Genomic DNA, 18,091 nt, shown 5'->3' on the forward strand with positions numbered 1-18,091 from the left:
ATTAACCCATATCCAGTGGTATATAGGGACTGAAGAATTCAACAATACAGCCTTCCACCTGTAGGTTGCCAATGCAAATGTAATTCAAGTCAACAATGTGGCCAGAAATGATAACCAGGGATCCTAGAAATCCATTTACCACAGGGAAAAAAACCAGAAAGACATGGAATTTGCATTTTTACAAAGAGTAAGTTTTTACATTTTGTGAAAAAATAAAAACAAAGTAAAACCCTGTTTATCTCCGCCTCCATTATCCGACTAGCCGTGTCAACTGAACTGGGGCTGTCAGCCCTGGACAGCAGGGCTCGGGCTGTCAGCCTTGGTCAGCCCAAGCCACCACCTGGGCTTGATAGCGAAAAGTTTCAGCAAACTTGGAGTCCTTTTCTCTGCACAGTGCCCAATGTCTGAAAGATGAAAATGTGGCTGGAATGCTGCGACTCTATTTTAACAATCAGTACTAACTCAAAGTGAGGAATATTAATATGAAAGCAATTTTTGCTTAATTTTTTGTGCATTTTAAAAAAAATCAATTTTTGTAAATATAGAATAATGAGATGTATTTAGTATATGTAAGAAATACAAATTGAAATTCTACTAATTTTATTATAATGATTGATGACACTGGTAGGCTTTGAACTTGAATAAAACATTATGTTCAACTGATACCTACATATGTTGTGGCTAGGAAAAATAAGTTCAGCATTTCATTTTAATCGCAGAAAAGCACAGATTTTATGTTTTCTTATAAGAGAATTTTGGTTTTATCATGGAAAATTTAATATCCTATGTGACATGAGATGTAGATTTTGGTCTAGTTCTTGTGGACCAGTGACCACATGACACAGATTTTCATGACAACTAGCACTAACAGATCTCCTCATAAGTAGTTTCAGCAGAGAATGAGATGGGCCTAAAGCCAGAACTACCCCTTAAAGATCAGAGCTGAGGCAAACTGGTGCTGGAATGAAGGTAAATGTGCATTTTTGTTGTCCAAACTCTCTCTTTACTGTAGATAAAGGACGTCAGTCTCTAAGGCTGCCATTGCAGCACCTCTACCAATATGAAATCCACAACATCTAAATGAGGTTGGATAATGGACTTCAAGTTTTAAAAAATTATAGAACTGTAGCATTGTCTTACTCAATTTACATTCTAGAACCAAGCTCATAATATACTGCTAAGTAATCTAAACAGCCAGTTTCGTACAACCTTTAAAATTAAGGACTGGAAACTTCTACACATTACTTCCATAGTGAAGAAACAGTGCAATGACAAAGACTGCTCAATGTTAACTTTGTTATGGCTTCTCTTCTAGCACTCAAGTTTAACATTACCAAATGGTGACGTTACCAAGCTGCTGAAAACTATTCACCAACTGTAAACTAAGACCATAAGAACAGCCATACTGGGTCAGACCAATGGCCCATCCAGCCCAGTATCCTGTCTTCAGACAGTGGCCAATGCCAGGTGCTTCAGAGAGAATGAACAGAACTGGTAATCAAGTGATCCATCCCACTGCCCATTCCCAGTTTCTGGCGGAGAGGCTAGGGACACTTCAGAGCATGGTTTTTGCATCCCTGCCCATTCTGGCCAATAGCCATTGATGCACCTATACTCCATGGACTTATCTAGTTCTTTTTTGAACCTGTAACTACAGTTACTTGTGTTTCCCTCAAATACCCCCCTCCCTCCGCCCCCAAAAGGGGGGAATCCAAGTGTTTATGATGGTTTCAATTTATATACACATATAAATTGACCTCCTTTGAAGATCCAAACTCCAAGACAGCTTGGAAAATATTTAGAATTCAGACCTCTCTCGTGGACAGATTTCAGCACTTCCAAACAAATAGTAGGAATGGGGTACTTCTGGAGCATAGTTTATACTTTTTTTAAAAAACCTTTGAGTTTAAAATCTGAAATCCTAATCATGATAGCTTAGTAGCTGCTCCCAATGCATGCCCTGCAAAGATCCAAATAAACTGCTCTCTTGTTGATATTTCACTCCTTTATCCCTCATTTCACAACAGGCCAATTTCCTAGCATAGAACACAAGTGATCATATTTTCTCCAACAGTTTTGAAAGTAGTTTTGCCCTAACTACATTCTAACTTAAACTATTTTGCATCAGTTGATGGGTGCAAGGAGAACTTATTCCTGATTGTCATTGTCCTGACAATGTAATGGAAAAGTTGCAGCAGTAGTCCAGGTGTATTCAGTAAAGGATTATTCCATCTGCAGGAAAGACTGATGGAATGCTGAGCTGGCAGGCTCCCTTTACAAGGAAGTGTTGTCATTCTAAATTCTTTATTGCCCCAGCTTGGTATGGAGGAACAGCATATAAGTGAAAAGACTGATTTACAGTAGAAAAACACACCAAACACCCTGCTTTTAAAAAACAAAAAAAACAAAACAAAAAAGAAAAGCACTTGCAGAAGTTTCAATATACAATTTGAGACTAAACTGAGAATCACAATAATGCAAGGATGGAAGGGATCTCGAGATGTTCTCTCATGCAGCCCCTGAGCTGAGACAGGATCAAGTAAAAATACACCATTCTTGACAGGTGTTTGTCCAATTTGGTCTTAAAATTAAAAACCTTCAATGATGGGGATTCCACAACCTCCCTTGGAAGCCTATTCCAGAACTTAACTACCCTTATAGCTGGAAAGATTTTCCTAACATCTAACCTAAATCTCCTTTGTTGCAGATTAAGCCCCTTTCCTCTTGTCCTAACTTTGGCAGATGTGGAGAACAATTGATCACAGTTCTCTTCATAATAGCCCTTGACATAACTGAAGGCTTACCAGATTCCCCCTCAGTCTTCTTTACCCAAGACTAAACACACACGGATTTCATTTTTAAACCTTTACTCAAGTTTTCTTAATCTTTTATCATTTTTGTTGCTCTCCTCTGGACTCTCCATTTTTCATCTTTTTGTTATTTAAAATGCTTGCTTACAAGGCAAGTTAGTGTACAATCTTATTTTAAGTTCTCCCTCTTGGATATATTTGACAGGTTTTTTTAGATGTGACAAACACAGCATAGTTGAATTTTTAGTGTAAATTATATCAGTTAGTCTCCAATTAAGCACTTGGAAGTACTACATTTCCCAGTACTCCTAACTGATGTACTTGCAGCCTCTTAATTCATATACTGATAGGTCTCTCTCCAGATTTGTAGTATTTCTGGATAAGTGCAAAAGATCAGAAGTAGATTTATTGAGGATTTCCTCTTCCGTGAATTATCTCCAGTTAGACTTCTTTCACCGATAATGAAGCTTTAAAAGAAAAGTGGTATAACGCATTTATCACATCCTTCGCTCTTAAGAACCAGGAATCTGTCCACTTGGTTTCTAAGTGCTGGAGAAAGGGGAGGTTGAAGTTAAAAGTAGGCCTTGTCCACTCCTCTCTCCCACAAAGGGATAATCCATTATCTTCCACCAGCTGTCACGCATTTTCGTCTCCAATAAATGAGTGTTTTCATAGGATTCCCACAGAGTTCTAAAGGTAAATTACTCAAGCACATTTTCCAATAAAACCTTTATAGTCCTATTTATTTTGCAACTACCGAGCACACATTTGAAGTAACAGCTAATACAAATATTTGAAGTGATGCATTAGATTTCATGATTTACAAAATATGAAAAGTTCTTACAATTTTAATTGTTCTACTCTGCACATCTGATAGAAGTGACAAAGTCTGTCTTTCCTTAAAATACAATATGGTTCTATGAAAAAACCAATAGACTAACAGGGTTGGAAGGGACCCTCAGGAGGTCATCTAGTCCAAACCCCTGTTCAAAGCAGGACCAATCCCCCAAATCCGTAAATGGCCCCCTCAAGGACTGAACTCACAACCCTGGGTTTAGCAGGCCAATGCTCAAACCACTGACCTATCCCTCCCCCCAACAGTATTTCCCAATCACAGAGACTCAAGTGACAAGGCAGACAAGTTTCTCACAGAAATATAGCACATATAATACCAGGGTTGGAAGGGACCCTCAGGAGGTCATCTAGTCCAACCCCCTGTTCAAAGCAGGGCCAATCCCCAAATGGCCCCCTCAGGGATTGAACTCACAACCCTGGGTTTAGCAGGCCAATTCTCAAACCACTGAGATATCCTTCCGCCCCACTGAGCTATGCCTCCCCCCCCCCCCCATGGATAACGTGTTACCTCGCTAATTAAATGGAGATATAAAAATGGTTACAAAGATTTTGAATAATTAAAGGCCAGAAGAAACTGAGGGTGTGAGAAGGACCAAAACAGTTATACTGATGTAAATTTATAATGTAGACCTGGCCTAAGTAATACACAGCTCATGGTATCACAAGGATATTCAAAGTACTATAGTATAATATGAAACATTTAAATGATTCAGATCCATTAAGTTGTGCACATTGTTAAGACCTTGTAACCATATGATCTTGTTATCATTACCTTTGTCCTCCCCGCCCTCCTTTTGACAGTTATACTCACTTGTATTTTGTCTTTAATTATGTTAAAAGCTCAAGGGCAGGGACCCTCTCTACCTGTGTTTGGTGAGCTCCTAGCACTATGTGGTCATGACCTTAATTCAGGCCTTTAGGTATTACTCTAAAGGCTTGTCTACCCACAAAATTTGTGCAGCTTTAATAATAGTGGTATACCTAAAGTGGTACAACACCCTTGGTGTGTAAACAGATATACCAGTACAAAGCTGCTTATACTCCCACACAGAAAGAGGAGGAAGATATACCAATATAAAGGTGCCTTATACCAGTCTAACTGCTTCCACACTGGGGGAATTGTACTGATATAACTATTAAGAAAAAAAGTCACTCTCCTAACCAGAATTGTTACAGTGGTGAAGAAACTGTGGCCATGTCTACACTACCATGCATGTTAGCAAAACTTACGTTGCTCAGGTGTGTGAAAAAAACACCCCATAGCGATATAAATTAAGCCAGCATAAGTGGTAGTATGCACAGTGCTATGTTGGTGAGATATTACAGCAGCGCAGCTGTACAGCTGTGCTGCTGTAAGGTCTCTAGCGTGGACACAGCCTGTGCATAGACCAGGCCTTATACAAATGAAATTTTGGAGAGACGTGAGAGAAGAAAGGAGACAAAACAGGGAAGGAGGTACAGAACAGAATGCAGGGGAATGAGACAATGGGCTGGAGCAAATGACTGAAAAACAGTAAACAGACTTGAAAGATAATGCAGGAAAAAGATATACCAACTTTATAGGAAAGGAAACAGTGCACCCAGGAAGGAGAAGGTAGAACAAAGCAGAAGAGATGTACACTACATCAAAGTGATAATACGCTATAATAAAACAGTTGTGTATTGTATTTAATTCCTTTAAATTACAAGATGAATAGCCTCAAGGCTGGGAGGGGTTCAACGGTACAGGAGCAAAACATCATCTTTTTCACTCTTGCCAGTTGGCACCGGATACACATATCAAGCACTGCATATAAAAAAACAAACCTTACTTAGGCCTCATCCACACAGAAGTTGCATCAGTTTTATTAAGAGCATTTTTAAACTGATTTAATTAAACTAGTACATATCTCTGTGTAAACATTATCAGTTTAAAACTGGATTTCATCAGTTTAGCTTGCACTGGTAAATTAAGTAATGATGCAAGTTGAACCAATATAAAACAGATTTAAACTAAATTAAGCGTCCACACAGAGTTTTGCAATGGGTTCACTAAGTTAGTTTAAAAATGGGAACAACTGTGTTTAGACCAAGTCTTAGCAAAGTAACTGTATGCATTTAGCATCACTGTGGGCAAGAGGAGAGAATATACAGAGCACATTTAGGATTAATGTTATTTTTGCTGTTTGTTCATTTGGCTATGTGCCTACACAATTAGCTAAGATGTGCACATAACTAAGGTAACTGTATATAAATTTTGAGAATCTCTGCCTAGGTCTTCCATAGCAACTAGTGATTTCGGATACCCAACTAGGGTATGATATTCAGAGAATGGTTGCTCAGCATTTTCCAAAAGTTTGGCCCCTTTCAAGGTGTCTCAAATTGGCACCCAAAAAACACTAATCATGTTTGAAAGTTTAGTCCCTGGTAAGTATTATTAGGTTTCAAAGATCAGACCCTTATGACCTGAACAGTGGAAGTTCACAACTCGGAACCACTTCAGGATGCCAATGGCCCTGTTCTGCAGACTTACGCACATGCTTACCTTTGTGTATTACAAGTGCTTCCACTGACTTCCATGGGATTACTCAAAGTGGATAAACATGCCTAAATCTTTGCAAGATCAAGGTCTAAAACAGCACCATACATTTTCACATTCAGGAAGTTACCTTCAACAATCATTAGGACTAAAAACTTGTCTTTAATTATGTCTTGCATTTGGATAATATGAATCTGTCAGAGAAACTGTATAAATATATCAAATGGATCAGGAGTTTGACATCTTGGGATTAAGAACATTAGGATATTGCTTATTCCACTATTATATGTAACAATGAAATAGCAATGGATTGTAAATATTTCAGTTACCTGTCACATGTTGGGAGTCAGCTACAAGGATAATTAATCTTGTATCACAATCTTAACTGCACTTAAAGAAATTCACAGACTGAGAATGTCTACCAGATCACCTATGACACTCATACATTATTATTTTTAAAATAAAGTATTCAGGTGCTCAGTTCCCATGGTCGCAAGGTGTGGTATAATGTAGACATAGCTATCTAGCTGTTTAAGTGTATATTCCCACATGAAATCTGTGGAAGGCTTAAAAACCTCAGTCCTGAGTCTGTGCAAATCTTTGGCGAACTGATACTTTTACATTGTCATGGACAAATACCAAAATAAAAAACAACAAACCCACCTGATTTTTACAAACTAAGATTTATTTGTGGCAGAGCATTTCATTCCTTTTGCTGGAATGATTAAGTCAGTCACATCCACTAGATTTCATCAAGATTCTTTTTTGTGATAAATTTGGATTTGAGAAAGCAAGCATTATTAAGCTTTTCAAAGCCTGAATTATACCTTGTTTGCTTAAAACTCATCTCAGAAACTGCTTGTCTGAATGACCTCAAATTATGCCAGTTCTCCTCTTGCAACAAACTACACTTACAAAGTGTGAAGTGCACAAGTTTGAAGAATCTAGATAGGACCAAAAACACCAGTAAAGGAAATATTACTAACTTAACTCTGGACTAGCATTTCTCCATATTAAACATACATACTGAAAATAAATCTAAAATCAAAATTAGTTTCCATGTAGGAATCTAACGAGACAATTAGTCACTTCAGTTCTGTGACCCTTGTAGTTAAGCCATTTATTTCCAAGAGATATACAACAATTCCATCACTACCAAACCAGAAAGAAGCATATTTGTAAAAAAGAGCTAGTTTAGCTTCACCTGGTGAAGAGATTCAGTGCATTGAAGTTCATTAACTAAACTGACATCCACTCAGTTTTCTTATACTGATGAGATTTCACTGGCATCAACTGGAAGTTGTGGTGACAAAAGTAATTTCTTGGCAAAACTCAACTTAAAGTAATCTTTCACATGAAAAAGCTATGTTGAAAGAAGGTTATTTAGGTTCCAAGTTTAATTAAAAGTTCGGAAACATTAGCTTTATGATTGCAACCACAGTTGTGCCCCCTTATGCATCCATCCTATGCACTGAATAAGACAGAAGTCCACTTAGAAAAATAGTATGCGATCATGCATTTAAAAACAGTATAGGGGAAAGAATTTAGGTTTCTTAATTTATAACTGACAGTACATTTCCTAACTTGCAAGTTCTAAACTTTCAAGTCACAAGCAAAACAACATTATTTTAAATGTAGTTATGTAGGCAATTTCCTGGCAAAGTTCTCCTTAATATAAACAAACAGTGATTTTCAGCAGCTTCTCTCTCAGCAAAACATGAGCAGAATTTCATTGTACAAAGAAAAGGTATCTCTCTAGCCTAAGAACTTTCTCCTTGCTTAATTTCCAAAGCCTGTGGCAAACAATAGACGTATGGGGGGCCTCAAAAAAAAAAAAAAAAAAAAAAACCTAGAAATTTTTAAAATGGGAAGTATTAGGCCACGTAAATACAGAGCTTGCTGCTATCTTCACCATAATACCACACATTTTGCCAAAACAAAGCAAGATTGTATTCAGAGACCATAATCTTTTCGCTGATTAACCAAACATTATTTGAACTACTGTATATACTCGTTCACAAGCCAAATTTTTTTTAGTAAAAAAGGGAAGCATCAGAGAAGAGGGTTGGCTTATGAATGGGTATAGAGGTGGGACACAGCTCCCTCCCCCCCCCCCCACACACACACAACAGAGGGGGCAAGGAGTGGCAGCACAGCCAGCAGAGCCAGAAGGGAAGAGGCGGGGCCAGAGTCTCTCCACTTCTGGCCATGCTGCTCTCCCCCCAGCCTCCAAAGCAGCTGCAATTCTCGGGCTGGCAGGCTGCGGCCACGCCGCCCAGCCTGCCCGAGCAGCTCTGGCCAGGCCACAGACATTGTGTCCCCTGGCCCGCCCCACCTAAGGTGGGAAGGGATGAGATGGGGAGAGTGTGGAGGTCCCGGGCTAGGGGTGGGGCCATGTGTGGGGTGGTCACAGGGGTTACTCTCCTGACCCCCAACTTCTCCTCCCCAAAAACTTTCCCCACCACTCGTTATCCCGGCTCATCAGGGTAAGCAGCTGGCAGGCCGGGACACTTTGTTTACTTAGGTTTACCTCCATGCCTGCAGACGCTCGAGGTAAACAAACCATCTCGGTCCGCCAGCAGCTTATCCTGATGGCTGGGAGCCAAAGTTTGCTGACCCCTGAATTATAGGGTCGGCTTATGAATGGGTCATAAAAATTTTTCCATTTTTACTTACCAATCTGGGGGGGGAGGGGGGGCAGCTTATAAACTAACCGGCTTATGATCAAGTATATATGGTAATCTGAATTTAATTATTCTATAAAAGATTAAGATAAGGAATATAACTTGTTTCTTGTGGCAAAATTATGTCCTCTACTATAGATTTATAGATTCCAAAGCCATTTATAGATTCCATGGTCCACAGAAGGGACCATTGTGATCATCTAGTCTGACTTCCTGTATAACACAGGCCAGAGAACTTCCCAAAAATCATTCTCAGAGCAGATCTTACAGAAAAGCAGTCAATCTTGATTTAAAAATAGTCAGTGACAGAGAATCCATCACAACCCTTGGTAAATTGTTCCAGTGGTTAATTACGCTAAGCATTAGGAATTTAGGCCTTATATCCAGTCTGAACTTGACTAGCTTCAACTTCCAGCCATTGGATTATGTTATACCTTTTTCTGCTAGATTAAAGAGCACATTATTAAATATTTGCTCCCCATATAGATACTTATAGACTAATCAAGCCACCGCTTAACCTTCTCTTTGTTAAGCTAAATAGACTGAGCTCTTTGAGTCTTTCACTATAAGGCATGTTTTCTAATCCTTCTCATGGTTCTTTTCGGAACCCTCTCTAAACTATCTATATTGAGTTGTGGGCATCTGGACTAGACACAATAGTTCAGCAGTGGTCGCACCAGAGCCAAATACAGAGGTAAAATAACCTCTCTACTCCTACTTGAGATTCCCCTATTTGTGCATCCCAGGATCACATTAGCTCTTTTACCCAGTGTCACGCTACCAATAGTTGAGAATCCCACTATTCGTACTTGATGCATTAAAATGGGTGTTCAAAGCTAGGAGAAACACTAAGTAAAATCTGAAAATGGGAAGTAGACATTCTTGAAGGAGTGATAAGCTTCCTATATGACAAAATTACTTTTAAAAATGTTATCCTAAATAATTAGTTTGACAAGTCCACCAATTTGGAATATGAAAACATATTATAAAGGCTTGGTCACATGTCAATATTAAGATTCAGGTAAGATTTCCTCTTAAAGCAGAGATTTAGCCTTTAAAAAAAAATGCCAAAAATTTACAGCAAAATTTACAGCACAATGTTAGTACAGATGGAATTTTCTTGGACTGCCACTGAATTGGCTGCTTAGTTTGAATTAAATTTAAAAATGAATTTTTGAAATGTCCCAGTGATTGACTTTGCAGACACCTTTTGATAACAAGTGGCTGGTTTGCCACCCTTCAATCCTTCCAAATAGTTAAGACTCATTACCAGCTACCTTTGAATGTATATTAGATTTTAATTAAGCAAAGTTATCAATGATTGGCAAGACAGCAGGGAAAACAGGAAAAAAAACCAGACTCGATATAGCTGTCATGTCCTATACTTACAATGAAGCTCTTTATGCCTTCATTAAAAGTTGCCACCACATCACCAGTGGATGATGCCACTAGTAAAGATAATCACTATTTTCCACAGGACTGAAGCTACACGCTGCCCTCAAAGATGACTGCCATTTCACTAAAACCTCCCACTGGTTGACATAAATGAAATGTAGAACATCTATGTTTTGTTGGATGCTGTGCCATAACTTACATACTGTAATGTTTTTTCACTCTGATGTTTCTTTCAAAGGATATTTTCTCACTACGTGAATTAAATAAGCTATTTTTTAAAAAGAAAACAAACCAACCACAAGAATCCCAGTACATACACATCATCAGCAGGATTTGAACCCACAAACCTTCAGATCCCCAACTCTAAACCATTTGGACTACTGAAATAACATTTTTTTTTTAAATGTGGGAAAGACCTAACACACACTTTGTCAGATAATTACAACTATTTACTAGATCAGTGGTTCTCAACCAGGGATGTGTGTACCCCTGGGGGCACACAGAGATCTTCCGAGGGTACATTAACTCATCTAGATATTTGCCTAGTTTTACAACAGGCTACATAAAAAGCACTAGCAAACTCAGTACAAATTAAATTTCATACAGACAATGACCTGTTTATACTGTTCTATATACTATATGCTGAAGTGTAAGTACAATATTTATATTTTAATTGATTTATTTTATAATTATATGGTAAAAAGGAGAAAGTTAGCAATTTTTCAGTAATAGTGCTGTGACACTTTCGTATTTTTATGTCTGATTTTGTAAGCAAGTAGTTTTTAAGTGAGATGAAACTTGGGGCTATGCAAGACAAATCAGACTCCTGAAAGGGGTATAGTTGTCTGGAAAGGCTGAGAACCACTGTAGTAGATGGTAGGAGGCAGCTTGAGATTTCTCCCACAGTCATCAGCAGAGTGTTACCTATAGCCAGAGCAAGGGGACTAGTAATCAGGACTCCTAGATTCTATTCCTGGCTGTGGGAAAGGAGTGTTGTCTAGGGGCTAAAGCAACAGCTTAGGCAGCATCACCAAGAACTGACATCTAACAAATTCCTTCTAACTGTAGGAGACTGGGGTATATAATATTAAGAACTTGGCTTTTACTCCTAGTGAGGATATTCTTAAATAAGATAACTCACAGATTGTGCAAACTGTGTGATTGATACTTGCCTACCTTCTAAGGAGGTGGTGGTGGGAAAATGAGCCCTTTTTCAATAAAAATTTAAAAAGTAAAAAGAAATGTGAACAGCTAAAAGCAAAAAGAGATCTGAACTCCTTTCCTGGCTTCCAGTTCAGCTCACCTTCCCCTACTGAAGGTCTTTTTATGGAACCTCTCACCCTCTCTTCCCTTCCCCAGACTCGGAGCCTGATTCAACTGAAATAGCACACACTGCTTGCCATGGGAAAATTAGACTATTCTGACTCAAGAAGGCAGACTCAATGGGACTGAAGCCACGAGGAAGATGACCAACCCCTACATTCTAATAGTAGAGAAACAGTGAGGAGATGAGCAGAAGCTTTTGGCACAGACAATCAGGAAGCAGCAATCAGAGTTCCAGGGAGAGAGAAGCTATAGGCTCCAGTGTTAGGGGCTCAGCAGCTTCTGTAAAGTTCTGCAATTCTGAGATAGTCATCCACTGTAAGGAGCTATAGCCAGCCTGGTGGAGTAGATAGAGTAATTCACATTTTCTACTGCCCCAGGAACATGAGCTCCCTTGTGCCAGGCTTAGGAAGGGTAGCTCCTCCCCCTTTCCCCTCACCTCAAACATTTTTGCCTCCTCCATATCCCTACAAGACATAGGAAATACTAAGACGAATCCCTGCCTGTCCTTCCATGCCCAAAGCCTCTTTTCACTCGCCAAATTAAGAACCTATGAAAATCCATAAACATAAGTTTCCCTTAGAAGTGGTTAAGTTAGGCTTTGTCTACACTGGAAACTGGATGACAGTTTTCTCGTTCAGAGGTGGGGGCGGGGGGAACAACAACAACAAAAAACACACACCCCAACAACAAAAGTTTTGCCGATGAAAAGCGCCAGTGTGAACAGCACTTTGTCAGCAGGAGAGCTCTTCTGCCAACAAAGCTACTACCTCTCATTGGGGGTGGAAGGTTTTTTTGTTAGCAGAAGAGCTCTCTCCTGCTGACAAACAGTGGCTATACTGTGTGCCTTTCAGTGGCATGGCTGGAGTGGCACAGCTGTGTCACTAAACGGTGCGTAGCGTAGACAAAGCCTTAGGTTATGTGTAATATCCCCCTTAGGTTCAAAAACCCAAACAAAAATGCCAATTATAGGTCCCCTCTTACACAGCACATTTCCGTTGACAGTGACAAACTCCATGTTGTCAGAAGGAAGATCCTTCTGCCTCCAACTGACAAGAAGACACATTGATCTCCCTCAAAGTATAACTACAATCTCATACTCCCCCCACAAACATAACAGGTTACATTCAACTTGTGCACATCAACTTTGAATATTTGCTAATACTGATGAGGCTGTAATTAAGATTTTGCATTCTACCACAAGGAAGATTTGGGTGTTGTGCATTGTGTTTCTTTATTAGTTGGAGGCAGAAGCAAGTTCCTTACGATGGAGAGTCCATCAGTGGAAATATGCTGTGAGGGCATTAGGGTACAGATAAAAGGTGTCCCATAATTGGTATTTCTTTGCTTTATAAGGCTTGCACAGTTGGGGAGTGTGGGAGAACATATTAATCAACCTGAATCATTTTTAAAGCTAGTTTTTTGTATATGGAATATACATATACAGGACTACATTTTTAGACCAGTTTCCTTTCCAAACTGTTTTGATTACAAACTTTTATCCCTACTTATAAATCCTATGGCACCAGATGGTCGCTTACATGCATTATTAAATAGCTACTTTGTTACATTAAGATGGCCTACAATTACTGATTTGATAGCACCACAATGCAATAAATATGCTACTGTTATTACCAGCTATACTTCCCATCAAGCCAAAAAGCTTTTCATATTTATTCAGTGAGTATGATGCATAAGAATAGGAAAAGCAATTTTACAAGAAGTAACAGATTAGTCTGTCATTAGCACACTGGATGACAATATGGTGGCTGTCCTACAAAAGATGATCACCAAACAACTATAGAGAAAGTACCTTCTCCACCAGAAATCAGCCTGCCCTAACCTCTCTTCTTAATCTCGGAGCTAGACTATAAACAGTCTGTTACAATCATATTTGATAACTTGTCTACATGTAAATTCAAAAAGTGAAATGATCATACACAATTGGTTACAAGAACATGGAAACAGAATCCACTTTGCAAATGACATACATAAAGCTCCCACCACAAAACAAATGAGCAATGCACCCGTAGCTGCAGACTTGCAAGCCAGAAGCAATAAAGTGGTTAATTATTCAGTTAACAATCACATTACTGACATCAACAGAAGACTGCAGGAAGCGAATCCCCTTAGTTTGTTAACATATAACAAAGAGTGGTGATCCCCACAGAAATCAAGGAGAACCAATTATCCCAATGCATCTGATGAGGTGAGCTGTAGCTCACCAAAGCTTATGCTCAAATAAATTGGTTAGTCTCCAAGGTGCCACTATGACAGGTTTCAGAGTAACAGCAGTGTTAGTCTGTATTCGCAAAAAGAAAAGGAGTACTTGTGGCACCTTAGAGACTAACCAATTTATTTGAGCATAAGCTTTGGTGAGTTACAGCTCACCTCATCAGATGCATACCGTGGAAACTGCCTACATACATACAGTTTCCGCGGTATGCATCCGATGAAGTGAGCTGTAGCTCACGAAAGCTCATGCTCAAATAAACTGGTTAGTCTCTAAGGTGCCACAAGTCCTCCTTTTCTTTTTAAGGTGCCACTAGTACTCCTTTTCTTTTTGCGAATACTGACTAACACGGCTGTTACTCTGGAACCCAATATTTTAGAGCACTAATCTAATATTAAAAGGCATTTATTAAGATAAAGGAGTTGACTTCCTTACAGTCCCCTCCCCAAGAAAATCCTTTTTTACAAAGTGTTTCTTTAAAAATCCACTTCATGTGTGTGACAAAGAGAATAAAGCAAGGTGCCCATGGTCTTGCAAGGGTTACTTCCCCCCCACCAGTTTTTTATCCCATGAAGAAAGTTAGTCACCTTCACCAGTCAGTATTATTTATTTCAACAACCCAAACAAGTCAGCTACCATCACCAATTTAACATAAACCAGGGCAGTAGTTCCAACCCAGTCTAACAACACTATGTCAAATGAGTTGTCACACCCCTTTACAAGAAAATGCTTTTACTCTGTGTGCCACCACCTGCAGCTGCCTTTCCTTTGTCAGTAGGTGTGTGGATTTTCTGTGATCAGGTAGGTTAGTACACCATGAAACTAAGACAAATCATGATACTATCATAGGGATGGTCTGGAATTGCCGCTTTCCTTCAGATGTGTGCTAAGACTAAAAAGAGTGCACCCTAAATGTCAAGCGCCCTCCCCACGAAACACCCTCCCCTCCTTCAACTGATAAGGAATCTGCCACGAACAGGACACAAAGCCTTGCTAAATAATCAATTTTACTGGCCTGCCCCTACTGCCCCCACCCTTCCAGGTAGGCACCGGATTAGCCTGACATTTCCGGCTAAAAGCAAGCAGGATTTCAGGCCAAGGGCACTCCGGGGCCACTCCTTTTACTTGCTGCCAGGCGGCTCTTTTGGAAAGAAGGCAGAGCTGGGAGGCGGCGGTTATCGGGCGTCAAGGGTCACATCCTGGCGACTAGGGTGTTACCAAGGGAGGCGTCACACCCAGTGGGCGGCCTCTCCCCTCCATGCAAAGCACGGGCCTTAAACCCAGGGTGTGGGGGGATGACTAGCCGGCGCTGCCCCTCCCCAGACTGCTCTCACTGGTCCAGAGGCCCAGGGCTGCTCCCGGCTCCGGGGCTTTCCTCCCCGTCCCGCCGGGAGATGCCCGAACCGCCCCCCACCGCCGATCCCTCCATCGCCCGCCCTCCCCCGCCAGGCCTCACCCCACTCGAGGAAGTCGGAGACGTATCGGTCCCTGCGGAGCGGCGAGTCGCGGCAGCACTCGGTGTAGAGCCCGACCAGCAGGTCCAGCAGGGTCTCCACGCTCAGCGCGCTCTCGTTGCGCCGCGGCCCGTCCAGCAGCAGCTGCTCCAGCTTCTTCAGCCGCACCTTGGCCGACATGGTGCCGCCGGGCGGAGCCGGGGCGCGCCGGCCCGGGCAGGGGGACGGGGACGTACAGAGGCCCGAGGCGCCGCCGCTTCAGCGTCCCCGCAGCAGCACCATCCGCTCCGCGGCACTCGCCTCGGCGGCCGGGACCCGGCAGCGGCGGGGTCTTCTCCCGCCCCTCACGCCGACATCTTGGGAGCCCCCCCGGGGGCCGGGCAGCTGCTTCCACGGGTTCTGCCCCAGGCCCGGCTGGTCCATTGACCGGTCCGCCCGGACCCGGCCTCCTGCGCCCGCCTGGCCGCCGCCGCGCCCGGCTGCTCTCAGCGCCCTGGTGTCCGGTGCGGGGAACGGGCGTCCGCCACGGCTGCTCCTCCTAACGGGACCAGAGGCCTCAGGTAGCCCGGGACAGCAGCGGCTCCTCAGCAGCGGCGAACACGGCTCTGTCCGGAGGAGGCACCCAGCGTCCCCAGCCGGGACTCAGAGCTACGCCCACCACGCCAGCGTCCCCACGCACGGATGTGCGGGGCGGGCTGAACCCGTCCTGAGGAGTTTTGGGAAAGCCGCTTGCCGTAGCGTGAAATGAGGGAGGGCCGCTATCAAGTGTCTTTGGAATGAACTCCGCAGATTCGTCACCCGTGAGCGGAGGCGAAACCATTCGTTTCAGCAAATTCGTTCCCTGGCCATGGAGGGGAAGAGGAGGCTTTGGCGTCTCCTCGGCAGATTCGCATCGGCTCCTCCCTTGTTTGTGATCTGCCTCTAGGACAATCGCGGCCGCTGCTGTGGGGGGTTTCGGGGAGGGCCAGTGGGTGAGGTAACCTCAGGGCAGGTGCGGGACCGCTGTGTTTCACTGCAGCCGCCCGCGCAGAGCGCAGCACCCGGCCGCCCGCAGGGCAGGTCGCAGCCCGGAGCCGGGCGCCGTGGCAGGGGCTGGCTGAGCGGCTCATAAAGGCCGCCAGGGGCGGGGCCGGAGGGGAGCCGTGGCTGGAGCAAGGCTGTTCGTCCGGGGCCCAGGACCGCTCGGAGTCGCGTTCCTCTGTTACGATTTGAAATCCCTCTGAGGGTCACTCCATCCCAAAACCACCGCCCAAGCTTTAGTAATCGTCCAGCGGGGCGCTACACTCTGCTACAAGGTAATTTAGTGGTAGCCAAGCTAATACAGTAGGTTGTCAAAAAAGAACATACAGGGTATTTTATTTAACCCAGAACAAATGGAACTGGATTCCACCTACCTACAAAAACATTAAATAGATGAACATATATAATAAAGTATGTATAAGGGTTTTCCTATATATATATATACACACACACACACACTCTATAACTTACTATTGAGTCTACTTAACTACATATATCTCTCTAAATGAAGAAAGATATCTGTACTTATCTCAGTCTGCACAGGCTATTATAGGGTTGTTTATTATATCTAGTTCAAAGTTCCCCTTTCCCTAAATATCTCATTGGTCACTATCTACTACCCAAGTCAATCTCTGAGCCTCAGGCACCTCTCATGACTTCCTGAAGGAGAGGGACTCAACCCAGTGATGCTTGCTTGCGATGGTGCACATTAGACCAGACCCACTGGAACTGCAGGACTTTTGGTGCTCCTGTTCTGCATCTCTGGGACAATATGAATCAATGATAGGAGATGACCAGAACTAATGCTCAGGAACAAACAGGCGCTTGATACTCAAGAACATGCCATCAAACGTAGACTGTCTTGGCTGGCCAGCTTTAAACTAAGGGACCCTCATCTGCATGTCCATCTGTCCTGCTCAATCTCCATCTCTCAACTTACTCTTGGCTTCCCCCTGTTCCTCTGGCTGCCCTCTCTCGCTCTGTCCCACAACTGTCTCCCCTCTTCTCCTCTGTCACTTCCCCTCACTTAGAGGTGAGGGGACACCTCCTGACACTTTCTCAGAGGGAGGGGCTACCTCCTCTCTCTGGAAAAATTAGTGCTTTCACCCTGAACACACCATAAATCCTATGTCCCCATAGTATAAAGTCAGGGCCAGATAGAGTATTACATGCTGGAAGCTATCTCCAGGCATCACGGCCACTTGGGGTCCAATGGAGCATTACATGCAGGAAGCTCTTGTTTTAGGAGACATTGCCCCTCAGGCATGATGTCTTTTCTAGAACACAATCACTGTGGACCATGGATTGTGATAACATGCTGGGGATGTTAGTTGGTTCCATGTTTGTGACCACCCAGAGACGGTGTCTGGCATATTGGGACTTATTATCTCCATTGCCTACTCAGATCCTGATCTAGAACTGTATGCTAGTACCTGTCAGCTGCATGCACTGGGACCACTTAGACTGAGACCTGACTTACTGAGACCACAACTTGTCTGGTGGTCAAATTGATTATACTAAAAATCTGCACTTCTAAAGTGTAGGGAAGCTATTAGGGAGTTTCTCTACCTTTGTTGTCCCATTCCCTTGCAAAAAACATTATTTTACACAGAATATATAGGTATTTTTATCATTCTAACTCTCCATTACTTCCTGGTTATAGAGAGATCACTCTTCCTAAAGCTGCTAACTCTATTGTCCCATCTGGCTGTACTGCCCTAAGCATTGTAACTGTCGGAATTGCTGCTGCTGAACTTGAATGGAGCTCTTGGCATTTTCCACTTGTTACTTCTGTTGTA

General features: G+C 42.4%; 1 protein-coding gene across 6 annotated transcripts in view; it reads right to left on the reverse strand.

Moving 5' to 3' along the window:
• Positions 1-15,954, reverse strand: part of CDC42BPB (CDC42 binding protein kinase beta) — a 141,283-nt gene extending 125,329 nt beyond the window's left edge. For 2 of the 6 annotated variants that reach the window (XR_012159573.1, XR_012159572.1), the window contains exon 1: positions 15,275-15,954. Coding sequence is in view for 4 of the 6 variants with exons in the window: in XM_073349716.1 (XP_073205817.1) it covers positions 15,275-15,452 (178 nt within the window). In the remaining 2 variants the exon portion in view is untranslated. The remainder of the gene's footprint in view (positions 1-15,274) is intronic. The other 4 variants (XM_073349716.1, XM_073349714.1, XM_073349715.1 and 1 more) reach the window with 2 other exon arrangements.
• Between the last annotated feature and the right edge of the window lie 2,137 nt (positions 15,955-18,091).

Source organism: Lepidochelys kempii, chromosome 6, assembly GCF_965140265.1.
Source record: "Lepidochelys kempii isolate rLepKem1 chromosome 6, rLepKem1.hap2, whole genome shotgun sequence".
NCBI lineage: Eukaryota > Metazoa > Chordata > Testudines > Cheloniidae > Lepidochelys > Lepidochelys kempii.